The sequence below is a fragment of the Vicugna pacos genome, chromosome 17 (assembly GCF_048564905.1).
Source record: "Vicugna pacos chromosome 17, VicPac4, whole genome shotgun sequence".
Taxonomy (NCBI): domain Eukaryota; kingdom Metazoa; phylum Chordata; class Mammalia; order Artiodactyla; family Camelidae; genus Vicugna; species Vicugna pacos.
This window is the reverse complement of record NC_133003.1, coordinates 11,172,816-11,199,388: the sequence shown is the minus strand read 5'-3', so window position 1 is coordinate 11,199,388 and position 26,573 is coordinate 11,172,816. Positions and strand designations below refer to the sequence as shown.

At 34.4% G+C, this 26,573-nt stretch overlaps 1 protein-coding gene across 9 annotated transcripts in view; it reads left to right on the top strand.

Annotated features, from left to right (window-relative positions):
- Window positions 1-26,573, top strand: part of CLASP2 (cytoplasmic linker associated protein 2) — a 153,420-nt gene that overhangs the window by 16,582 nt on the left and 110,265 nt on the right. For 5 of the 9 annotated variants that reach the window (XM_031686892.2, XM_031686884.2, XM_031686891.2 and 2 more), the window contains exons 3-7: window positions 1,609-1,712; window positions 3,447-3,538; window positions 4,829-4,904; window positions 6,437-6,534; window positions 11,936-12,006. In XM_031686892.2, coding sequence (XP_031542752.1) covers window positions 1,609-1,712; window positions 3,447-3,538; window positions 4,829-4,904; window positions 6,437-6,534; window positions 11,936-12,006 — 441 coding nt within the window. Of the gene's footprint in view, window positions 1-1,608; window positions 1,713-3,446; window positions 3,539-4,828; window positions 4,905-6,436; window positions 6,535-11,935; window positions 12,007-16,974; window positions 17,587-26,573 lie in introns of those variants that run through there. The other 4 variants (XM_072940961.1, XM_072940958.1, XM_072940960.1 and 1 more) reach the window with 1 other exon arrangement.

Genomic DNA, 26,573 nt, shown 5'->3' with positions numbered 1-26,573 from the left:
ATCAAATGGGCCTACTCTATTTCATAGAATTGTTACGAGGATTAAAGGAAATAATTCACTGCTTAATACATAATAATATCTAACATTTATCAAGTGTTTACTGTTTATCTTCTGCCTTTCAGAAGCTATCAAAACCAGAATCCCCCAATAGCCAATGCTATAGATGTAGGTGAATTTCTCTAATGTTAACAATACATCTAAGCAAATGAGAAGTATTTATATTGTTTCAGCTGACAGATACGTCAGTTGCCTCATGATTAGGCTTATGATTTTTATGGCAAGGACTTTGTTTTCTTATACAATCATTTCCTTGATTACGCTTAGATTTTTGGATAAACTTTCCATTTTGTATAATTGGCTTCTTTGGCATTTTCTTCCAAAAAGAATGTGTTTCTTCTTTCCTTAAATGTTGTTGATCATTATTACATCAGTTCTGGTTGTTATATAGTAGACAGTGTTATACTGTAGGATACATTTGCATCAAATTACACACACCTTTAATTATATGTGTCTATAAACTAGACAAAAAACCGTTTCTTGATCTGATTTCTTCCTCCTTCCCTTGTTTAAAGTAGGCCTGAGCCTCCATTGCCTCAGGGAAGGGAAGACTATAGCTGTAATACCAAAGGAAAAACTAAAGAAGTTAATTTCTTTGCTTTTAAGCATGCAGGCTGATGATAGTTATGGGGGTGGTAGGTGACACATTGGGTGCTTGCCCAGTGTCCTTCACTCTTTGAGTTGTTACGTGTATTATCTTTCAGTCGTCTCTGAGGCGAGTACTGCTGCAGACATGGGTTGAGAAAATAAAGACAAAAAGATTAAATTGTGTGATCACACACATAGTAACACCCCACTAAGTGCTAGTGGTAATTTAAGGAATTATAGAAAGATAATTTTGACTATGAGATATTTTTGCCCTGTGGGAACCTGTATCCTCCAAATTCTGGCCCCACCTTCCTGTACCCTTCACCTCCCACCCTCAAAGGATGTAATTTCTTTGTGGTGCTTTGTTGATTTATAGTTACAGAAACCTGTTTAATGAACACTCTCCAAGAAAGGACTATAACCTGTCTCCTTTCATGGAATAGTGCCAAAGTCTTGACAGAGTAGAGAAAGACTTCAGTCCCATGGACCCAGGCTTTTGTTTTTGTCAGTTGAATAATATGTCTTCCATATCAAACATGTACAATTTAAAGAATAATTATAAAACTAACACTGCCTATGCCTCCATCAAAAAGCTAGAACTCCGCATTTCCTGATGACACTTTCCACCCTCTGTCAGAGGTAACTACTGTTGTGACCTTAGGGATAATCACTCCCTTGCTGGCCTGTAGAGATTGACCATTTATACGTGTCTCTAAATAGAATAATACTAAGTTTTGCCTGTTTCTTGAACATTATTATAAGTGAATGTCATACTGTGTGTATTCTTTTGAAACTTGCTTCTCAGTTATTTTTTGTTGGATTCATGAGTAAAGAACTTAAAACAATTTGCTTACTTCATAACTTTTCATTTGTGGAAATAACTACCATTTGTAGTTTTGTAAAATACAGGTTATACTGGAGATGAATTCTAAATATTATTCTCTTCCCCCTTCCTTTCTCTAGTTATTGTAGCTTTAATAGACAGAATGGGAGATGCCAAAGACAAGGTTCGAGATGAAACTCAGACCCTGATATTGAAGTTAATGGATCAAGTAGCACCACCTATGGTAGGCCTGCATTTTAAAATTTAGATTTTGCTAATTAATGATGAAATAACAGTAAAGATAATTGGTAATCACAGCAAGTCAGTAAAGCCCCAGGGACATGAAAGCTGAAATTTTAAACAATAAATTGTTGCTAATGCTTTAAAGAAATTGAAATTTAAGATAAAATGTCGATATCTAACTTTTTCATTTTTTGCTTTTCTTTTTCTTATTTTCTACTCCTTAATGCATTTTCATAAAAGCTAACTCCTAGGTTTAAGTGATTTGATAATGTACTGATTATATTATTTGTTAGGATTTTCTGGTTTTTGTTATCTGCAAACTATATGGTATTCAGTGAGAAAACTTATTTTGAAAACTACTAAATGTTACGTGAATTTCTGCAGTCTTTACAGAGACAGGGAGAAATATTTTTATTTTAACAGGTGGTTACTAATTATATAAGACATATATGACAGTGACCTGTGTTTTCTGAATACAGTAGAAAAAAATTGTCCTTACAGAGGTGTTTCAAAAGAGGGACAAAAATAAATTGACTTGTAAACAAAGACTTAAAGAGTAGCTCATGTTGAGTGAAAAAAATCAGAATTTACAATATACACAATGATATTGTGTGTTATTTAAAATACAGCTTAAAATTATATTACATTTTATTAAAAAAATCCAGAGTATTGAATTGTAAAAATGAGCTATTTCCCAGATATTTTATATCCTAGAACTAAGTCCTTATTTATAGTTTGATGGGAGTCCTTTGACAGTTACTTAGCAGTTCAAATTTTAACTTGTTTTTGACATGTTGTTATTACAATGAGCGTTTTAAGGGGCACCTTTTGTGGGTATCTTTGGACAGAAATATAAGTATGCAACAGAGTTCCAGAGATGTTGCTAATCAGGATATTCACCTTTTAAGACTGATTTTTTTGTAAACTTCAAGTTACCTTCCAGAAAGTTTGACAGAGAGAATTATATTAGTAGAACTGAATACAGAGCCCAGAGAGAATAAAGCCCCAAAAGAGGTGGGGGAGCGGTGTGTGTGTGTGTGTGTGTGTGTGTACATGAATTTAGTAAATGGTAAGGGTGATGTTTCTAAATGTGGAGAAAGGGTGGATTGGGACAATTGGCTATATATTTGGAAAGATAAAGTTGCATTCCTTCAAATAACAAACCCATATAATTGTTTTCGATTATTTATTTATGTAGGTTATCTGTGTTTTTTCCAAAAAAAATATAGTGACTAGCAATAGAATGACTTGCCCAAATATGTTTCTGTATTTGGATCCAGTGTTAAAAGGAAAAGAATCTGAATTATAAAATGTTGAAAAAGCGTGATCCATGTGATAGTCTGTACTAGTTGCTAGGCAACATTGGACCTTTAAATGCTTACAGTACTACTGGGCTTATAATGGTGGCATTGTTGTTGAGGGTTTCTAAGTTTAGAAGAAATTCTGTGTTGTTGAAAATTCTAAGGTTTTTAGGTTTTAGACATAGTTTTTCTGAGAATAATTGAAATCTAAAGTGAAAGATATAAAATAAACTAAAAATATGATTGAGATATTTAAAAATGGGTAAGAGCAGTGCAAATATGTCTTAGAAAAACTTGTAGAGAAGTGAACAGTCCCTGGGAAAATTTAGTTACTAGTAAGGTTGTAGTACAATAGTATGGCTGAGAAAAGATAAAAGATTATAACATGAATAATTTAATTTTTTATTATACATGTTTACTTCTCTTTCAAATAGTACATTTGGGAACAGTTGGCTTCTGGTTTTAAGCACAAGAATTTTCGATCTCGAGAAGGCGTGTGTCTGTGTCTTATTGAAACATTAAACATGTAAGTTTCATGATTACTGAAAACAAACTGCCTTATGTTTTCCGTTTTTCAAAAAAAAAAATCCATTTCACAGAGCTCAAGGAAAGCTATGGAAATAACAAATTTTTTTTAACATTTTTTATTGACTTAATAATCAATTTACAATGTTGTGTGAAAATAACAAATTTTAAATTTTAAATAATTATTAATTGATATCTAGCATGAGTTTTTGTTTTGATACCTTTATCTGTTAATTTTTATGTGTATTTTGTATCTTTCATATTGTTAATTTAAAATTATTAGTCATTGATAAGAGTTTCTCTTTTCCTCTTTACTGTATTAATAGTTGCCACTGGAAATAGATAGTCATGTAACAAATATGCTGTTATAACTTAGAATCTACTTCTGTTCTGGAGCCAGTTTGAAATTGTTTTTAAATCAGTGGTATTTCAGGTAGTATAGCCATTTTCACCTTGTGCCAATTGTCCCTAGGCTTTCTAGAGCAGTGCAGGTGGTTACCAGAATCATAGACCAAACAAGACTTCCCCAGGTAACAAGACAGTGCAGCTGGTGACAGTGCAGCTGGTAACAGTGTGCAGAGCTCTGACGGCATAGTTGCCACAGAGCTTTGTACTCCAGTCTGAAGAAATTGTAAACTAGGGCTTTTGTTCTCATTCTGGATTATTTTTTCAAATTCTATGCAACAGATAGGTAATATATAGTAGCTTTCAATTTTTTCTGTAGTGTTACTTCCTTTTCTCTAACTATGCTTTCATTTTATTTTCTTTTACTCCTCTGTGATCCTTTCTGCCATCTAGAGCTTGTAAGTGCATTCAGTCTGCACAACTTTCGTGATTTTTGGCTCTCTTGTCATTTGCTTTCAACCCATGACCTCGTCAAAATATTGATAAGCATAAATAAAGATCTTTGATTTACTTATTTTATTGGAATGCAAATTTGTTTGAGATCTAGAGTCTTCAAAAAATCACTCTTAATGCAAAAGTTCAAATTTTCTTGAGTGATTGATAGGTTGCTAGGTTTAAGAGTGCCATTGGTTGCATATTTTGATCTGTTGGATCATGTGTTGACAGTTTTCATTGTCAGTCATGATTATTCAAGTTTGCATATTTCACATTGTTTAGTATTAGTTTTTGCTGTGTCTCATTTCCTTCAAGTTTTAATGATGTGTGCCCATGATCTCCACCATATTTGTCTTACTGATACAACAAGAAGAAAGTATAAGGATATTTTGTTGACTGTTTGATTATAATCAAATTCTCTCTTTTTTTTTCTCCCCCAAATTATATTTAGTTTTGGGGCTCAGCCACTCGTCCTCAGCAAGTTGGTACCACATTTGTGTATCCTATTTGGAGATTCCAATAGTCAGGTAAAATTTTATTTATATTCAAGTATTGACTACTTTTTTGGCCACCTTTTCTTTTCTAGTTCTTTTATTCCATTCTTATAAAAAGAAGAAAGAGGTTGAGGGGGTTAAATCAAAATTTACTTCATTTTTTCTTTCAAAATCCACCAAAGTTAATTTTTAAGAATACATTATATTCACATATGTTGCTTAAATTGTTAGTTCCCTGGCTAGTATTAAGAGTAGATGGAACTTACAGGATAGTTCTTGAGTTTGAAAGTTTGATTAACAAAGAACCTAGATTCCCTTCTGTAGTCCTCCTGAAAGCTAGTTGTGAGGTCATATTGTCAGCTTCCTGTCTTCATTCCTGCATAAAACAACTTTTTGCAAGTCATAACCCTATTTGTCCAGTGTTATGTGACTTGTTAGAAGTTTCACTAATTGAGCTGCAAATAGTACGGGGGTGTGTTCTGAATCTTGTCTGTCCTGGTAGAGTTGAGTCTTGGCTGTACCCCTTTTGGCACAGCTTGTGATTTGGGAACAACCCTGGATTTCCCTGCTTTTAGGCCCTAGCTCTGCCTCTGGAGATTTGTAGAGAGTTCTGTCTCTTCATTTGCCCTTTGACAGTGATCTATGCAAAGGAGCTAAAACTGTCTTCCAAATTCCAGTCTTTAGTTCAGATTTATTTTTCTTTTAATTGTGCTAAAATATTCACAACATAAAATGTACCATTTCCATCATTTTTAAGAAAACAGTTCATTGGCATTAAGTGTACTCACTGTTGTGAGGCCATCACCACCACCCAATCTCCAGAACTTTTCATCTTCCCAAGCTGAAACTCTACCCATTAAATAATAACTCCTCATTCTCCAAAACCCTTCAGATCCTGGCAGCCACATTTTACTTTCTCTCCATATGAATTTGATTACTCATAAAAGTGGAACCATACAATATTAGTCCTTTTGTATCTGGCATATTTCACTTAGCATAATGTGTTCAAGGTTCATCCATGCTATAGCATGTCAGAATTCCCTTTCTTTCTTTTTTAAGGCTGAATAATATTCCATTGTGTGTATACACTGCATCTTACTTATCTGTTTATCCACAGATGGACATTTGGGTTGTTTTCATCTTCTGGCTATTGTGATTAATGATGCTATAAACATTGGTGTATGATTATCTGTTTGAATTCAGGCCACATTCTTGAAAGGCAGTTTTATTCCAGGAAAATACATTAACCATGATAATGATTTGTATTCATAAATTATATTACCAGTTCTTTTTATAGTCTTATTACCAATAGAAGATTTTCAAAGACCACATTTATTTACATGTTTCTTAGATTTCTGTGAAACTTTTACGAGGTTTCTCTAGAGGTTTCTTGGCAGGTCCTCTTAGTTTTTGTTAATGACCTGCCATAATCTCCCAGGGATTTAGAGGCTTTAAAACTGAGGTGGAGCTTCCAAGTTGGTCTGCTAATGTAATGGTACCTTGAGGTGAAGTATTTTATTGTATCTCATGTAAGGTTTTTTTTTAAGTTCTGAATTTTTTGGCAGGTTAGAGATGCTGCAATATTGGCAATAGTGGAGATTTATAGACATGTGGGAGAGAAAGTGAGAGTGGACCTGTGTAAGAGAGGAATTCCTCCTGCTAGGTAAGTCTTGCTAAATTTATTTTTTTGCCCTGGTTTTGAAGGTTTTAATTTCATGTGCTTATTGAAAATAGGTTCAGTTTTTCTGGAATGTTTTAATATTCTAAAGATGCAAAGGATATATATTATTACTGTTTTAAAAATTAAGATCCTATAATTTTTTGGATACTATTTCATTATATGCTCTTGTATTATTTACATATTATTTACTATGTAACTAAATACCATCTTCAGGTAATTATCTTCTGATACCAGGTAGTAATAGTCATTATTAAGAAGATGCTTGAGCAAGGATTTAGTAAAAAAAAATTAATCCATTCATTAAGTACGTATTTTTTGAGTACCTGCTGTTGAAAGGTACTGAACAAGATACTGAATAATAGAAAGCTGTGTAAGAATCAGTCACTACCCTTACAACCTAGTCAAATAAAAAGAAGACCAAGAATATCTGAGTAAAGCAGCATCAGTCAGATGAGTAAAGAGCCTAGTGTATCAGGACATTTTTTCCCAAAGGTACTTTTTTTCTTTAACACATTTTTACTAAAGATATTATTCCGATTAAATTTCCTTTTTGTAATGAATTTTTTGTCCCTTTTTTAAGGGGATTACCTGAAATTATTTTTCTAACTTTTTATTATGGAAAATTTCAAACATACAGTAAAGTAGACAGGATAGTAAAATGAACCTTCATGTACCTGTTACCCAGCTTCAGTAATTAACTTGTGGCCAGTTTTGCTTGTTACAACCTTACCTACTTACTCTTGTCCTGTATTATTTTCAAGCCGATCTAAGTCATAACATTTTACCTGTAATTATTCAATATATTTCTAAGGGAAAAAAATTTTTTTTTTAATCACAAGAACAGTATAATCATCACACCTTAAATTTTTTTGCAAATAATTCTACAATATCAGATACCTAGTTAGGGTTCAGATTTTCATAAATGTCATACTGTTTTATAAATGCCATAAGTATGTATGTATTTTTAACTGTTTGTTTGAGTCAGTATACAGGTAAAGTCCAGCAATTAGTTGATACATATTACTAAGTGTTTTTAAACCTTTGTTTACCCCCAACACTTTTTTTCCTTGTATTTTATTTATTGAATAAGCTGGGTAGTTTGTCCTGATTTTGCCATATCTTGATATTAGTGATTCTTTTCCTGTGGTGTGGTTTAATGTGCTCTGTCTTTATAGCCTGTACATTGGTAGTAGGATCTAGAAGCTTGATCAGATTTTTGGTGGGTGACGGCAGAAGGAGTGAGACTCCTTCATAGGTACTGGTGTGTTCAGTTATCATAAGCCTCGTCACATCTGGCTGCCTCTCTTACCATGCAGATTATTTCTAGTACCAATTGTTCTTAGGTAATAAGGTTGTCTAAAATATGCATTTTGTTTACTTATTTATGCATTCACTTTCTACTTCCGGGGTTAACAAAATTTTTATTTGAGTAAATTCTTCATCATTTTATGTGCATGAAAGACATGATGTTAACATATATATTTTGTGTGAGTGTGTATATGTATGTACACATGTTGTGTTATATATTTTTAAATTTATTTTGAGATTTTTTTCAAGTATTTAGAATTTGTATTCAATTGTGACATCCATACAGAATAGTGCACAAGTCATAAGTATGCAGCTTGTTAAATTATCACAAAGTGAATATACCCATCTATCTACCAAACAGTTGAAGAAGTAGAACATTACAATGTTCCAGAAGCCTCCCCAAATCTTAATTTTTTTTAAATGGAGGTACTTAGGGTTGAACCCAGGACCTACCTTGTGTGTGCTAAGCATGTGCTCTACCACTGAGCTATAACGCCCATCTCCAATCTTTTCAAATCCTTGCCTTTTTTCTCATTCCCAAAAGTATCCACATTCCTGACTTCTGTCACCATACTTTAGTTTTGCCTGTTTGAATTTTTTATAAATGGAATCATGTAGTGTGGACTTTTGTGTCTTGCTTCTTTAATGTTATCTTTTTGAAATTCATTTGGGTTGTCAGATGCAGCTATAGTTGTTTGTTTTCATTGCCATGTAGTTTTCCATTGTTGAACAGGCCATACTTTATGATGGATTTTTGAGTCTTCAGTTTGTAGCTTTTAGAATAATGCTGTTAGAAACATACTTAAACATGTCTTTCAGTATACTTACGTATTCTTTCTCTTGGAATATATCTGAGTGGATTGCTGGGCCATAGGGTATGTTCGCCTTCAGTTGATATCCACAGACAATTTTTCAGAGTGGTTGTACCCTTTTATATTCTCACCGTTGGCAAGTTCTCATTAGTCAACATTTTCACTGCTATTTGTCATTGTTAGTCTTAATTTTTGTTAACTTCAGGTTTTTGGTGCATATGTTGTCATTATGGTTGTAATCTGCATTTTTCTGATTACTACTAAAAAAGAGCACCATTTCATGTACTTATCAGCTAGTTGGATATGTTCTGATATGTTCTGTTGAAGTGTCTTTTCAGGTCTCTTGTCTGTTTAAAAAAATTAGGTGGTCTGTCATTTTAAAAACTTGGTTAGTAGGACTTTTTAAAATATATTTTAGATACAGGCCCATTGTCACTATCTAAATCTGTAGTTTCAGGTATCTTCTCCCACCCTGTCACTTGCCTTTTTACTTTCTTGATGATGTCTTTCAATGTATGTAAGTTCTTAACTGTAGTGTAGTTCTTAGTCATTTCTTTTATAATTAGACATTTCTGTGCTCAGTTTAGATGTTCTAAAATTGATTGTGATGGTGCTTGCACAACTCTGGCTTTATATTAAAAACCATTGAATTGTATGGTATGAGTCTTATCACAATAATGGGCTGTTATACAAAAAGGGATAAGTTGAGATACCTAATTGTCTCCTTCATATTGTACTTGTGATTTATTGCTATGACTGTAAACTTAAATATGGACTTTGTATAGAGTTGCTTTTCTAATTCTGTTCTAGTGCTTTGCTGGTCTCTGTACTTATCCTGAATCAGAACCTTCCAGAGCTTTACAGGCCTCTATTCCTTGGTTTCCCGAGTTGTGTTTATAGTCTTTTGGACATTCCAGCCTCAATTGTGTTTGCCTTCTATTGAATTTCCTTTTTTTTTTTCCTTCCTGAATGACTCAAAAGATTCTAGTCTCTTCTTTCTGCTCTTACATTGTTTCTTTCCTCCTTTTCCATCATAGTATATGTGTAATGATCCTCCCTTATGAATACACTTTTTTTTCTAACTAGCTGTATTATTTTATGATAGCTTTTTATTATTTGAGGTCTAATGATCAGAGGTGAGAGCAATCCAGTGAGAACCACAGAGAAAGAAAATTGAACTATTTAGTTTTTTGTTTGGTTTAAAAATAGGAAGGTATGAATGTACTCCTTGTAAATTTTGAACAGGGTACTAAAATCTTTTCAATAAATACCAAAGTTAGTATTTGTTTCACATAAAAATTGGTACGGTAAGAAGCAGTAGAAGGAAATGGAGACTGAGAAGAGAGAGTAGGAGTGTAAAGAGAAAGTGAGGGCGGGCAGCAAAATGAGGCGAATGATGTAAGCATCTCTGTGTGTCTTTCCCAGCCCAGCACAATCCCAGAAGACCTTTGGGTGACATCTTACACCTTGACTCTTTTTTCTTCCTTCCTCCCTCCCTCCATTCCTCTCCTTCTCCTTGTTACTGTTATATTTGCCTAGTATTTCAGTTGACCCACCCCCTCTTCCCATTAAAGCTGCGTGTATCTCCATTCCTTGCTGTGTATTTTATCTGTCCCACCTCAATTCCTTACCAGCTGTCTTTTCTCTCAGAGCTTTCAGCCCTTAGTTTCCTGCACCCATTTTGCTACTGTCACACTTCTTGACATCTTATTCTGCTTTTTTCCCAAAGAGCTCTCCTAAATCCTCTCCTTTCTCTTTCTGGCCAATATGGTTCATTTTGAGGTTCCATCTTCCAATTCCAGTGTTCCCTCCCTCATCTCATCTTATCCACATCTCATCTCTGGCAACATGTCTAGTGTCTGTCCAGCTCTCTGGAAGATCCATCTAACGCTGTAGGATGAAGGGATCTGTGTCTTGTGATTCAAGTGCTTCCAGATGCGTGAATATTTTTATTTGTTGAATTTAATGGGGGTAGAAGGTGAGGTTAAGGTTTAGAATTCCTATTAAAATGAAGGTTTTTATTTTAGAGATTTTCAACTAAAAAAAATTGTTTTAGACAAAACAGCATTTGCACTCTCAGTTTATAAGTAAGAAATGACAGGATGTGGACCAAGACTTAACTAAGGTTTTAGAAATGAAATTATGACAGAAACATTGGTGGAAGTCAGAGAAAAACACTTGGCAATTAAAGACTTCCCCAAATCTCTAAGTTACACATTTAAGAATGAATCATAGCATGGTATATATTAGGAAGTAAAAAATAGTACTGTCAGCATGGTCCCATTTTGATCTGAAGAAAATTTATATGTAAATATAAAGCATCAGAAAGCAAGCAGTTAAATAAATTCTGTGGATTGTGGGATTGTGGGATTTTTCTTTGTTTTTATTTACATTTCCTAATTACTTTTATAATGGGTGTACGTTGCTTTAGAAATAAGAAAAACACTAGTAACTATAAACAAGTGATAACAGAAATGTAAAAAGTAATTTTTCTGAATGTAAAATCAGAAGCACTAGTAGAGTTGGTATTAAATTAAAATAGGTTAATAGGGAAAACATCAGATTATCAGTCATATTAGTATTACTTTAATTTCTGGCATTTCTTTTTTTTTTTTTTTTTAATTTCTGGCATTTCTTATTTCATTGTGTTTATGTTTGCCCTAATTTTCCTCAGCATGATTTTTATGTACTTTAAAAAGATGTCTTGGTGATTGAGTGGATTCATTATAAGGTTGGCACTAGAGTGTTTTTGATGGGTTTGGAGAAATAATTTTATGATGAAACATGTGAAACAGCTTTGTATGAAAGCTTTTTTTTTCATTGAAGTACAGTTGATGTACAATATTTGATAAGTTTCAGGTATATAACATAGTGATTCACAATTTTTAAAGGTTATTAACATTTCATTTATAGTTGTTATAAAATACTGGCTATATTATTCTCTGTGTTTCACTTTATGTCCTTGTAGCTTATTTATTTTATACATAGAAGTTTGTACCTCTTAATCCCTTACCCTGAAAGTTATCTTTTCACAGACATACCTGTGAGTGTGTAGAGTTCTATCTGTGTTTGACTGCTTCTCTCTACTGAAAAGAGATAGGTTTTGTGTCTCTTTTCAGTAAGTGAGTTAATTATAGAAGAGAGTTGTGTAGGGCTAATTGAATCCCTAGAATTGTTTTTTTTCCCAGGGAAGTGGTGAGGGAAATTTTTTCTATTTAAACTATATGTAAGACAAACAAATAAAATTTATTCTTTATTCCCAGATTAGAAATGATACTTGCCAAATTTGATGAAGTGCAAAGTTCGGGCGGTATGATTTTGAGTGTCTGCAAAGGTAAGAATAATTAAGTTATTCTGGTTCTCAAACATTTCTGAGATTATTTAGCAAAGTTTTATACACCAAACACTGTCTTTAGGTCAACTCTTGTATCACTGATTCAGCAGACTTGACTTTGTGGCTTGAAACTTACTTAGGATACAATAACAAAGTCTTTACAACCTGCTGATCATTACCTACCCTCTGACTCTCAAAGCAAGTGAAGATTTAATAATGGGTCAGTTGTGAAAAATGATACTGTTCTTTTGCCTTATTTTTTGTGTCTTCTGGGTTGAAGATAGGATGACCCTCTTGCCGTCTATGTTCCACGCATAAAATGTACTTTTTATTCCCAGAGTAATTGTTCTGCTTACTTGTTTTTAGTAGAAATTGTGGGATTGATTACTGTATTGTATCTGTCATTGATGATACTGGTGAAGAGACACAGCCATAGGAACTTCACCAGTATAGTCATCTTTGGCTTCTTAATTAGAATGAGACCAAGTTGGAATTCAAGGAAGTTTGGAGTTGGTATCTGGCATTTATTTGATTTTGTGGTTGCTCTTCTTTTTGTAAGGTTGTTAAATTGTGTTTGGTCTTACTGGGTCTCATTTCCCTTACTTCAGTGCTTAAATATTAATTAACCATGTATGTAAAGAATATATTCTGTTTCCAAAGATAGTAGAGGTGGTCTTTCCATCTGGGAAAGTAGATTCATATTAAAGAGAGTGTGGTTAGCTTAGTCACGTGAATGATGTTGGAGAAAAAATTTGGTGTGGGAGTTGTACAGTGAAATAATAGGAAACTAGTTACTAATATAGTTTAGTGCTTTTTCTCTGGGTTAAACCAAGACTGAGCCTTGTCGTGTTGCAGGAAGGCAGATGGTGTGAGAATTTAGTGTTAAAACGGTTGTGTCTACCCTAATCTAAACTTAGTAACAGAAGCATAAATTGACTTCAGCATTACCAGTCCTCACCCTGATTGCCAGCTGTTTCTCTCTCCTCTTCTCTGAATAGAAGGTGTTTCAAGTACCTTTTCCTTATTTTTCCATGAGCCCTATTTCCACAGAGACCAGAAACAGCAAGAAGATGGAGAATTGTTAAAATTTCTTCAGTTGAGACTTGTGTGGTTTCTTACCATTCAGCATTTATAGTGCATTCTCATTTGTGTATTCCAGAGTATGTAGTTACAATTCTAAGAAAAAAGGTGTAATGCATACCATAAATTTAAGATGTTTATTATTTGGATATAGTTTATTTTGAAAGCATTGTCATTCTTGGATTTTATGAGGTTATTTCTGTTACCTTCAAAATAGATTTTTTTGTTTCCTATTCTTTTAGCTCCCATTTCTTTTTCTTTTGATTATCTCCCTGTAAACAGGGAGGTTTGGGATTAGTGTCTGGCATTTATTTCTCTTGGAGGGAGTCTTTAGAGATCTTTTTGTTTTAGAGCTTATGATTGGAATATTGCAAATACAATCAAATGTGAACATTAAAGTCTATGGTATATATATATATTGGGGTGTAGAAGTTGGTCATGATGATTTTTGATGACAGTATTATGGTGTCATTGAAAAATACTTTACTGACTTCATTAATAAGGGAAGAGACTAGAAGTGGAAAGCCTATTTACCATTTTGGCAGGTCCCAGGGCCCAAGCCTCTCTGTCCCCTCGTCTCAGTGATCTAACCCAGCCCAAAGGCTTCAAGTGATAGCTGTTTGCTGATGACTCCTCCACATGTAGGTCTAGCTCTCATTCATCTCTCGGAGCTGTAGACTTGAGAGCCTGTGGCCTCGATGACATTTCTATTTAGATGTCTAATAGGCATCTCAGGATTAACAGGTCCAAAAGTGAAACCCTATTGTCTCTTCCTTTCCCTCAAATCTGGTCTTTCCCCAGCTTACCCACTTCAGTCAGTGGCACCACCATCAGCTCAGGCTAAAAATTTTACTGATTAGAAGTAGTTAGAATTGATCTCCCATTCTAACTAATCAGTCATGTCTACCTCTGAAGTCCTAACATGCCAAATTTGCTTTTTTTATTTTTCTTTTCCTCCCATCTCCACTGCTAAAACCCTACTCTAAGCCTCTTTTAGCTTTTACCTGGATCACTGCAATAGATTTCTCTTCCATGTTTGGCTCCTGGACTCCTGTTTTCTACCCAGAAGTGAGACTAGTCTTCTTAAGATGTAGATGAATTATGTCACAAAAATGAAGAAGACAGTTCAGGTTTCTGCCTCAAGTAGCCTACATTCTAGTGAGGGAGATAGATCATAAACAAGTAAACAGATGGATATCCAGGGTGATTATAGTTAGTAATGGAAGAAATACAAGTACCCTTTGTTTAGTGAATTTAATGAAATCAATATAAATTATTCTAAAATCCTTGCTGTAAAGTGAAAAGCCACTGAGTAAAAATATTATTCGCTTACAGGACAGAAATAGACTCACAGACAGAGAATACAGACTTGTGGTTACCAGGGGGGTGGAGGGTGGGAAGGGATAGACTGGGATTTCAAAATTGTAGAATAGATAAACAAGATTACACTGTATAGCACAGGAAAATAAACACAAAATGTTATGATAACTCACAGAGAAAAAAATGTGACAATGAGTGTGTATATGTCCATGAATGACTGAAAAATTGTGCTGAACACTGGAATTTGACACAACATTATAAAATGACTATAAATCAATAAAAAATGTTAAAAAATATTATTTGCTAGTTTTTCCTAACTGTATAGTATTGTTTCATCCCAACCCAAGATACATGAATAATTTTCACAGGTAGAAGAATTTATCAATTGAGCACTGAAAACAAATTCTTATAACTAGCAATTTGAATGCAAATAAATAGTTTGCACATAAAGTAATATATTGAAAGTTTATTCCACTCCTTTTTTATTTCTGCACAATATTTTCCCACATAATTTTCAATCTTTTGCTGGCTCATTATTATTGTGCACTCAAACTTTAAAATATAGTTATAGACTAGGAAGATGTTTTAGGGTAAAATAAAGGTTCAACATGGAAACTTGTGGAAGTAGTTCATGCACACAGTAGATTGAAGAGCTATTAAAAATACCATCTTTTCTCTCTCTCACTTGGTATACATATGGAAAGCAAATTATTGTGAATTCACTGAGATATATCATTCAATTCAGATTTGTTTCATTTGATATTTTGTGACTAGAAGCTTTTATGGTAACTTGAAGTTTTTAATGTGTCTTTGCCTGAAACCATAATAGTGAAATATCATGCTTCTCATAATATATCGATTTAGAGTGTTTGGGGATGAAAAGTCATTTTAGTAAATACAGAGGAAAAAACCCCAAAACAAAACAAAAAACAAAAAAACAAGCCCCAGAGAATTTGTGGTAAAGGTAGTATAAGGTTTTAAGAGCCACCATAGGTGAAAGCTGTCATCTGCACAGTCATTAAGTAGATAGGGTGTGGGGAGGTTAAGTAACTAAGGGGTGCCATTTGAGGTAGAACAGTGGGGCAAGCCTCCCTGAGAGCTGACATATTTGAATTGAGACCTGATAAATGAGAATGAGCTAGTCATTGGATACGTGGTAGGAAAAATGCTTTGGACAGAGAAAACCTGACCATAAAGGGCCAGAGGTGGAAAAGGTCTTAGTACATTTGAAGAATGGAAGGGAGGTCTAGGGCTGACTGGAGCCTAGCGAGGCTGGGGGTGGATCAGAAGGGAGATCATGTATGAGACATAATTGGAAAAGTAAGCAGGAACCGATTTGAGGGCCTGGTAGGCCATGGAGGAGTTTTGATAGATTTCTGGGAGTGGGAAGGGTTTTAGGCTGGAGAGGCGTTAGTGGGTGAGAGTGATGTGGCCTGAGACTATCTTATATACATTTATTGTCCGGAAAAATAGTCTGTTTCTTTATTTTCTCTTTTGTCTACCTGTTCTCCCCTCATGCGTGTCCTCATACGTAACTTTACTGCTCATGCTCTGAGATTTCTTTTGTGATTGCTGTATCTGTACTGTTTTGATTTAAGTTTTGACTGAACTCTTTGACTTGATTTTCTAGAGTAGTTCAGCACACTCAAGAACACAAAGTAAATTCTATTATCGGAGATTTTGAGTATGTCATATAATTTGGAAGTAGTGAGAAATACACGGCATTTTTTTTTTGTCTTAAGGATTTTTCAAGCCTGACTTCTCATATTACAGAGTAAGTTAGGCAGAATCCTTAACTGCAGTGGAATTAGCTCTGCTATTAGAAGGAAACTGGATTTAAAATTAATCAAATCGTGGCTGAAGGAAGAAACACTAGCCCTGGAGAAAGGTGAAGACTGAACGTTGCAGGCCCCTGTGATTATGGGGGTCTGGTGTTGTCGTGGAGCTTCCTAGACAGGCTCCTACGCTAACTGAGATGTAAACACCGACATGTTGGTGGCTGGGTCTGCAAGTCTTTTGCTTTTTCACTGAAAAAACTATGCATAATTCTGATTTATCAAGTGTTTGTGTAGGACCTAATGCAGTCTTGGCGTATAATCATTGTAAACCATTTCCCAGCTTCTCTGAAACAGTTGCTAGGAAAAGAATTGTTCCAGGAGGCTGGCAATAAAATAAAGCATAGAAATTAGGCTTTGAAATTACATTGATAAAATTTGGCTAAAAGAGACAATAAGGTAACTTAAAGTCTAGTTTTTTTTATATGTTTATAACACACCGTATGGTGAAAAGCAAAGCAACCCCTTTCTTAGGCTGATTTCAAAAGATATCTGTTTGTGACCACAAGCCCCAGGGCCTTCTCGGAGCTTGACAATGTGCTGATGGTTGTGCAGCTTGGATGGAGGTGTTCCGTGTCCCTGCAGCTGCGCACTGGCTAGGTTCTGTCTCCACCAGAAGCAAGCTTTGTTCCGTGTGGCCCTGGCTGTCCGCACACAGAGCAGCCTTTGATGGGCTGCCTTTGACGTGATTTGTTTACGGCAGCCAGAAATGCTTCCTGCATAATGAGAGCAGTTAATCATGGAAACTAGGCTATTCCTGTTTGTGCACTTTTAGCAGTCCTCTTTTGTAAATATTAAAAGGTAACGACAGAAGGATGAAAACCTTTAAAAAAGGCACAAATCAGTTAATCCATCAGATCATGTGATTGCTACTGATTACATGGATATCTTTAGGGAAGCAGAAAATGATTGCTGAACACATGCCTTGTGTTTTGATGATTGCATTAAAAGTCCCCCAGCGGGATGGCATTTGTTGGCTCCCAGAGCTTTTCTTACGTTAAATTTCAGGCAGCCAGTACAAGGAGAAACAGCATAACCTGTATCTAACGGCATAAGTGCAGTTAAAGAATAATCTTGATCAAGCTCTGCTAGGCTCTGCTAAATAGACGAGGGTTTTCGGCAAGACCCCAGACTTTTATTTTGAAGTGGAGTAGCAGCTGTTGGCTATTGCGGTGCAGAGCTGCAGCGCGGCCTGGGTCACACAGTGCTCCGGGTGTCTGCAGGGTGTCTGCAGGCTGCAGGCCGAGCCCAGTGGCGCAGGCACCAAGCTGCATTTATTTTCTGTGCTGTTTGACCTCTTGGTTTGAGAGAGCTCCCTGGACCATCTGAATGGCTATGGGAGATGGTAAGTCAGATTTATTTTTCTTCTTTGGCTTGTGTAATGCACTTCCTTTTAAAGTGACGATCATTTGCTGTATAAGAAATATATTTCTCCCTAAAGAATGAAGGACACGTGTGTGTGTGTGTGTGTACACTTGTATGTGCATGTGTACACATGTGTGCATACTTGTCATTTGGTATCTTTTTCTACTTGATATGTCTGTATGGGATCTGGCAAATAAAGATGACAGTTTACCTTGCAACCCAAGCAAACCCTCAGTCTTTGGTGGTGGATATAAAGGGATATTGGAAGAAATATGGAATATATGCAAAAGCTTTGAAGAGAGAGCATGGCCTTTGGAAGAATGACAGATTTGGCAGGAAGGTTTAGTTAGCTAACTTGACATCTTTCCTGTTGTATTTGACAACAAGTAGAATTCTGTGATGATCAAGTATTATAAAGAAGCAAAATGGCTTGCTGTGGACACTATTTAAATTGATATGCTTGTGATTTGTCGATGTCCCTAGTAAGTAGATCTCTAGAAAATATTTAGTCTTTTACGAATTCTATACAGGTATAATTTGATTAAAAGTTGATCTTGCCAGTGTTTTATTATGATAAGAATAATTTTAAAAAGACATTTCTGTAGTGCTTTATAGTTTTTCAAAGCACTTCAGTATACTTATACTACATTAACTCTTCAGGTGCAAATAACTGTGAAGTGTACAGAGTATTTTGGTATTTCCATTTCACAGATTGAGAAACCAAGGCTTGTTGAGATTTAAGTGCCAGATCTAGGCCCAGAGAGCAAACCAGAATCAAGTCCAGAGCCTCAAGTGTGCATTTGATATTGCCCTTGATAACATTTAATACTTGTGCTTTTTTTTTTTCTATTATTAAACCTTTTGTTAAGATGCTTGGAGGTATACTTTATAACCATGTCAACACCAGAGATGTGTATGACGGGGAATTTGAGGTTACTCCAGAAATGTTTTTTGTGTTTCTCACTACGTTCTTAAGGAAGACTTGTCTGTATTTGGGAGTTTTACCTCTTAACAGTTTCAGCCTTCTTTTATGGCTATATAATGACTTCTCTCTAAGGAGTTTGTCCCTTTGGAACAATGAGGAATAGGGTGTGAACTTAACCAAAATGATGATATTGATAAACAGTCATTTAAACTATTATATACACATTAATGAGAAAATGATAGTAAATCCAGTTTTGTATATTATGGTTTATTCCAAGAATTTACATAATTGTTTTACATGTCCTTATAGAAATAAATAACAATATAATTTTAACTTCCAGTTTTTAAGGCAAAAGCCATCAACATTAACAACTTAAGTTCTCATAATCTTAAGGGCACTGCCAAGTTTGTTATTTGTAAACCTTAATTTGCAAGCAACTCTAAATGTTGCATTTGATCTGGGCCATATCCAGATTTTCTTTCTTTCTTAAACATTATAGGTTCAGTGGCTATCAATGTATATTTACTTAATTTTTCTTACAAGTAATACTAAATACACTCAGACTGTTTAAGAACGTATTGATTAAAAAAAATTAACAATCTCTTATAAAGCTCAGAGGGTAATCTTCCTGCATATTCTCTTCTTTAAAACAGAAATAATTTTATTGGATTTTATTGATAATTAAAGTAATATACCTTTATTTAAAAAATTTTAAATGGAAGCAGTAAAGATATACATATACAGTAGCAGATTACCTTGGGATTTATAGTTCCTAATAATTTTATATGTACTCCTCTGTATATTAGTCTCTCACATATAATACATATACACTGTACTAGTATCATGTGAACATATATAACAAACGTATTATGCTATTTTTAACTTACTTTTAAATATTTTTTTAATACATAAATATCTTTTCCTTTTCAAAATTCAAACAACGCAGATAAAGCAAAAATTCTCTCAGAACCATCTCTAAGCTCCAAGCCCAGGTATAAAAGCAGGGATAACACTTTTATTACTAGGGAGTTTGTCTTTTTATACATTTTACTCTGCCTTACATGCATATTAAATATCAAAATAGATGATTTTGTTTTGACTGTTATCATTCTCAACAAATTTTTGCCATTTGCTGTCTATTCATTATGGCATAGTGATTTTTTTTTTAATGTTTCAATGTCATCATGTATAACTGTTTCATTTGTTTGATCTGTTGCATAGTATTCCATAATATGGATATATCATAACCATTTCTTCATTTATGGAATTTCAGATTGTTTTTTTTTTAATTTTATTTTATTGAGTTATAGTCAGTACAATGTTGTGTCAATTTCCAGTGTAGAGCACAACTTTTCAGTTATAAATGAAGATGCACATATTCATTGTCACATTCTTTTTCACCATGAGCTACCACAAGATCTTGTATATATTTCCCTGTGCTATACAGTATAATCTTGTGTATCTATTCTATATATACCTGTCAGTATCTACAAATTTCGGTCTCGCAGTCTGTCCCTTCCCCACCCCCCTACCACCTGGTGACCTGTCTATGAGTCTGTTACTGTTTTATATATATGTTTATATTCATATTATGTTGTCTTTTTCTTTTCTTTTTTTTTAAGATTCCACATATGAGTGATCTCATTTGGTATTTTTCTTTCTCTTTCTGCCTTACTTCACTTAAAATGACATTCTCCAGGGCTGCAAATAGCCTTATGTTGTCATTTTTTATTGCTGAATAGTATTCAATTATATAAATATACCACATCTTCTTTATCCGGTCATCTGTTGATGGACATTTAGGCTGTTTCCATGTCTTGGCTATTGTAAATAGTGCTGCTGTGAACATTGGGGTGCAGGTGTCTTTTTGAAGTAGGATTCCTTCTGGATATATGCTTAGGAGTAGAATGACTGGGTCATATGGTAAATCTATTCCTAGTCTTTTGAGGAATCTCAATACTGTTTTCCACAATGGCTGCACCAAACTGCATTCCCACTAGCAGTGTAGGAGGGTTCCCTTTTCTCCACAGCCTCTCCAGCATTTATCATTTGTGGACTTTTGAATGATGGCCATTCTGACTGCTGTGAGTTGATATCTCATTGTAGTTTTTGATTTGTATTTCTCTGATAATTAGTGATATCGAGCATTTTTTCATGTACCTATTGATCATTTGTATGTCTTCATTGGAGAATTGCTTGTTTAGGTCTTCTGCCCATTTTTGGATTGGGTTGTTTGTTTTTTTCTTACTAAGTCATGTGAGCTGCTTATATATTCTGGAGATCAAGCCTTTGTCAGTTTTATCTTCTGCAAAAATTTTCTCCCATTCCGTAGGTTGTCATTTTGTTTTACTTATGGTTTCCTTTGCTGTGCAAAAAATTTGTAAGTTTAATTAGGTCCCATTTGTTTATTCTTGCTTTTATTTCTATTGTTTGGGTAGATTGCCCTAGGAGAACATTGCTGAGATACATGTGAGATAATGTTTTGCCTATGTTTTCTTCTAGGAGGTTTATTGTATCTTGTCTTATGTTTAAATCTTTGATCCATTTAGAGTTTATTTTTGTGTATGGTGTAAGGGAGTGTTCTAGCTTCACTGATTTACATGCTGCTGTCCAGTTTTCCCACCACCATTTGCTTGAAGAGACTGTCTTTATTCCATTGTATATTCTTGCCTCCTTTGTCAAAGATTAATTGACCAAAAGTTTGTGGGTTAATTTCTGGGCTCTCTATTCTGTTCCATTGGTCCATTTGTCTGTTTTTTGTACCAATACCATGCTATTTTGATTACTGTAGCTCTGTAGTATTATCTGAAGCCTGGGAGAGTTATTCCTCTAGCCTCTTTCTTTTTTTTCAGTAATGCTTTGGCAATTCTGGGTCTTTTGTAATTCCATATAAATTTTATTATGATTTTTTCTAGTTCTGTGAAATATGCCCTGGGTAGTTTGATAGGGATTGCATTAAATCTGTAGATTGCCTTGGGCAGTATGACCATTTTAACAATATTGATTCTTCCAATCCAGGAGCATGGGATATCTTTCCATTTCTTTAAGTCTTCTCCAATTTCCTTAATCAATATTTTATAGTTCTCTGTGTATAAGTCTTTCACCTCCTTGGTTAGATTTATTCCTAGGCATTTTATTACTCTGGGTGCTATTTTAAAGGGGATTGTTTCTTTACTTTCTTTTCCTGTTAATTCATCATTAGTGTAAAGAAATGCAACTGAATTTTGAACATTAATCTTGTAACCTGCTACCTTGCTGAATTCTTCGATTATTTCTAGTAGTTTTTGTGTGGACCTTTTAGGGTTTTCTATATATAGTATCATGTCATCTGCATATAGTGACAATTTTACCTCCTCTTTTCCAATTTGGATCCCTTTTATTTCTTTCTCTTGCCTGATTTCTGTGTCTAGGACTTCCAAGACTATGTTGAATAGGAGTGGTGAGAGTGGACAGCCTTGTCTTGTTCCAGATTTTAGTGGGAAGGTTTTGAGTTTTTTACCATTGAGTACTATTCTGGCTGTAGGTTTGTCATATATCGCTTTTATTATGTTGAGATATGTTCCCTCTATACCCTCTTTGATGAGAGTTTTTATCATAAATGGGTGTTGAATTTTATCAAATGCTTTTTCTGCATCTACTGAGATGATCATGTGGTTTTTGTCCTTTCTCTTGTTAATGTGATGTATTACATTGATTGATTTGCGTATGTTGAACCATCCTTGTGTCCCTGGGATGAACCCAACTTGCTCATGGTGTATAATCTTTTTTATGTGCTGTGGGATTCTATTTGCTAATATTCAGATTGTTTAATCACATAATTTTTTTAAATGATTCTGAAATAAACACCTTTGTACAAATGGCGTGTGTGTGCACATATATATTTTTAAAATAGTCTAGAAGTAGAATTTCTGGATTAAAGTTTTTATTCGTTTCGAATTGTCTGATTTTTGGAGGCTGATTGCCTCCAAAAGAGGCTTTACCACTTGCTTTCCCACCAGCAGTGCCCTCTGCCCTGCATTCCTTTCAGCTTTCATTATTATTAATCTTTTTAAAATTTGCCTATCAGGTGGGTGAAAAATATCTCACCCTTTTAAAAAAAGTCTCTGCTTTCTAATAAGGTTGACCATATGTTTGGTGGTTTGTATTTTCTGTGTATTGCTTTCTGAGATCTTTAGCGAACTTACTGTGTTTTGGCTTTTTTGTTTATTTATACTTGCTCTTTATATATTCAGATTATTAGTCTGTTATCTGTTAAATGTTATTTAAGCTTACCTTCAAGGCCAAATGAAAGATTTTATTAACAGTTTTATTTCTGGGCAAACTCAGATTTGTGAAGCACTGTTAACGACTATCACTTGAAGAGTTGTTGAGGTGGCTTTCAGGTTCCTTTCTGTTTAGTTATCTTTATCCTTATGCAGAAGTATAAAACCAAGCAGCCAGATGATTGTGAAGTAGCTCTGGGCAGTCAAACCAGATAGAGTTAAAAACCTGTAGGATTATTATGTGGCGCTGAGCCCTGAAATCTGCCTCAAAAGCTCATGAGAGGAATTTGGCCTTTTGTTGTTATGCTGCAGTGTGGCTGGGAAGAAATAAGGTTTTGTTGCAAATAAACTGTTACTAAACTTTAAACATTTCAACTCAGTCTGTTATTCCAAACATGAATTTTTTAAAAATATATAAACAAGTGATGTCATAACCTTGATTTTCTTGAGGTCAATTCTCTGAGACCACTCCAAACTGACTTTTAACTACTGGTTTTGGGAGTGGGGAACAATAGCAAGAAATTAATGCTGAGTAGATCTCTCTTCTTCCAAACCCTTGAATATTCTATGCAATATACTAGGTTGGATAGTTTAAATCACTGAAAGAAAGCAATCCTTTAACTTACTTGCCAAAAGGCTAAACTCTTCTTCTAGGAGCAACAATAAGGGGAAAAAAGAGTCTATAAAATATCTTGTAGTAGCTTACAGTGAGAAAGAATATGAAAACAAATATATGTATATTCATGTATGACTGAAGCATTGTGCTGTACATCAGAAATTGACACATTGTAAACTGACTATACTTCAATAAAAAAGAAAGTAAAATTAAAAAGAAAAGAGTCCGTAAGGAGAAAAAAGTGGGCATCCACCAGCCCATAAGCCCATAAAGGCAGATAAGCAGAGGACACTAAGATTGAAAACCTTCAAATAGAACCATGTACATGTCTGGGTGCAAGGTGCTGGGCCTCGATAGCAACATATCCTCAAACGTGATGTTACTAATGAACCTGAATCTTCAGGAAAAGGTTTACATCTTTTCTTTGTACATGTAGACCGTATAGTTGATCTTGATAGCTGTTATAACCAAGCTGTAGCTGTCGTGAAAACTTAACTACCTGAAATGACTAGATTTTGTAAAAGTTCTAAATAAACCTTATTACGAGTCTCATTTATTGTTTAGTTTGATATTATGGTTATCATGAATATGTTGTTATTTAATTTTAAACAGTGGTTTAAATTGTGTTTGTCCCTTTACTCCGTTGAACTATTAAAGGTCTAGAATTTTTAAAGGCCCCTTCACAGAAGAGGATAAAAAGTCTTCAAATATATTTTTAACTAGTAAGTTAATATCTGCCTAGAAATTTTAAGAGACTTGGTAAGATTTCTTGGCCTCACTTAAACTTTGTATGAAGTGGACTTAATTTTTAATAAATAAAATAGTTAATTATTAAGATTAACTTGCTGCTGAGAACACAGTATCTTCATATGAATATTAAAATCTAGTGATTGTTTTATTTTGAAGCAGTTGGATTTTCAATATTTAACCATTTTACTGAGATTTTTTATTTTAGTTTAAATGGAAGACTTTTTAAATTATTACTATTTGGTTATTTTACTTCTGAAGGCTTTTGATTTTCTTTAGCTCTATGAAATCTTTTATTTTTGGTAAATTTTTCCGCTTCATTAGTTTTTATTCTCTCCTTATGGAATTGTTATTTGTCAAATATTGAATGTCTTGGGTTGATTTACCGTGTCTTTTATGTTTTGTCTTCTCAAGTTTTATGTCTTTATCTTTTGTTCTGTGTTCTGGGCGATTTCCTTTGCCTTCTCATTCAGTCTTTCTATTAAATTTTAATTTTGGCAAACAAATGTTTAAATGGTTCTAACAACAGTCTTTTTCTTTTTCTGGTGGTTCTATTTTTCCATAATCTGTGTGTGTGTGTGTGTGTGTGTGTGTGTGTATGCACACACACATAAGCATACTCATGCACACCTGTATGTAAAATATTGAGCTCCTTGAGTTTGGGCTGGAAAAAGCTTAGTGATGAAATCATTCCATAGATTTTTGGTTGTTCTTTGCTACTCAGCCCTGTACTTGCTGGCTTAGAAATTGTCATTTCTCTGTCATTTTACAAGGTAGATCTGTTCTTTCTGCTGTTTCAGTCTGCTTCTGAGAATTTTAAGTTGCAGCTTTGGTATGGTGCTATCCTTCAAAAGCCTTTCATCCTTTTTATTGGCATCTTTTATGACATCGTTGCTATCTTTTAGGTGCTGATTTCACATACTCTCTGCCCTGCATTGTCTTTGCTCTTGTCATTTTATGTTGCATATCATTTTGTTGGATTCAATTGTAGGGTTTGAGCAAGAGAGTAAAATTATTCAAATTACCATAATTTTTTAAGGAAAAATTCCAAACATTCCCAGAAATAGAGAATCTATTATCACAAACCTCCATTACTACCCATTTATCCAGCTTTAAGAAATTATCAATACATAGCTAGCCTTTATTCATCTGTATCCCTGTCTTCCCCTACCCCCACCATCCTGCTGGACTGGGCTGTGTGTGTGCACATATATGTACATGCACTCATACACATGTATAAAATGAAGTAAAACATCTTTTTAAAAGACAGTTACAGTACTATTTTCACATCTAAAAATATTAACCCATACTATCAAATATTCAGTGTTCAGTTTTCCTCGACTGTTTTATAAAAATCACTTTACAGTTTGAATTAGGATTCAAACAGGTTCACCATTACAATTAGTTGATGTGTCTCCTAAGGCTCTGTTCATCTCTCTCTCTTTTTCTCCACTTTCCACTTATTTGTTGAAGAAGAAAACATGTCAGATAATGTCTTCCCACATACTAGATTTTGTTGATTGAGTTGCCATAGTGGTTTTATGTTTTTGTTCTTTAATGTTTTTATATCCCCTGTATTTCCTGAAAGTTTAAAATTTTGCTAGTGGCTTATTCAGAATCAGATCTGACTTGTTTTTGGTTTTTTCAGGGGGAGAGGATTTGAGTTATACATTTTTACAGGTGATATTGGTGTATATGTATCAGAAGGCATACTGTGACTGATTATCTTTGTGATATTAATATTGAACAATAGATTTAGATGTTATAAACCCAATCTGTTCTTTATTAAGTTCCCCATCAGCCTTTCACTTAATAGTTCCAGCAGCCATTGATCCATATTACTTTTTTTTAGAGGGTCTCATTGTTTATTTTGTGGTTTGGAAGGTCAAGAGTAGAAGCAAAGAGACCAGTTAAGAAGTTGCTGTAAGCAGTAGAAGCAGAGATGATGCTGGCCTGGTCTTAGATTGGGAGTGGCCACAGAGGTAAAGAGAAATAAATGGGTTTGAGATATTACTTGGAATTATATACAGCAACAACTGTTGGTAGATGATCTATGCAGGGCAGAGGAGAACTTGAAATGAGGCTCCTATGTTGTGAGCTTAAGCAGCTAGATAGATGGCTCTTACCACTTACTGGGGTGGGGAAGATTTAGGGAGAACAGGTTTGGAGATGGTGTTAGTGTTGGGTTATGTATGTCAAATTAGAGATGCCATTGAGATATCCATGGGGGGGATGTTTAGTAGGCAATTGAGTATATAGGTTTGGAATTCAAAGACGGTCTAAGTTAGAGACAGACATTTGAGAGTTGTCAGCATATCAAAGATATTTAAGACTATTGAAAAGTTGAAGCCATTTGTAAACTGTGTAGTCCGGAGAGAAGGAGGATATTCAACATTTACATTTAGTGGTTGAGTAAA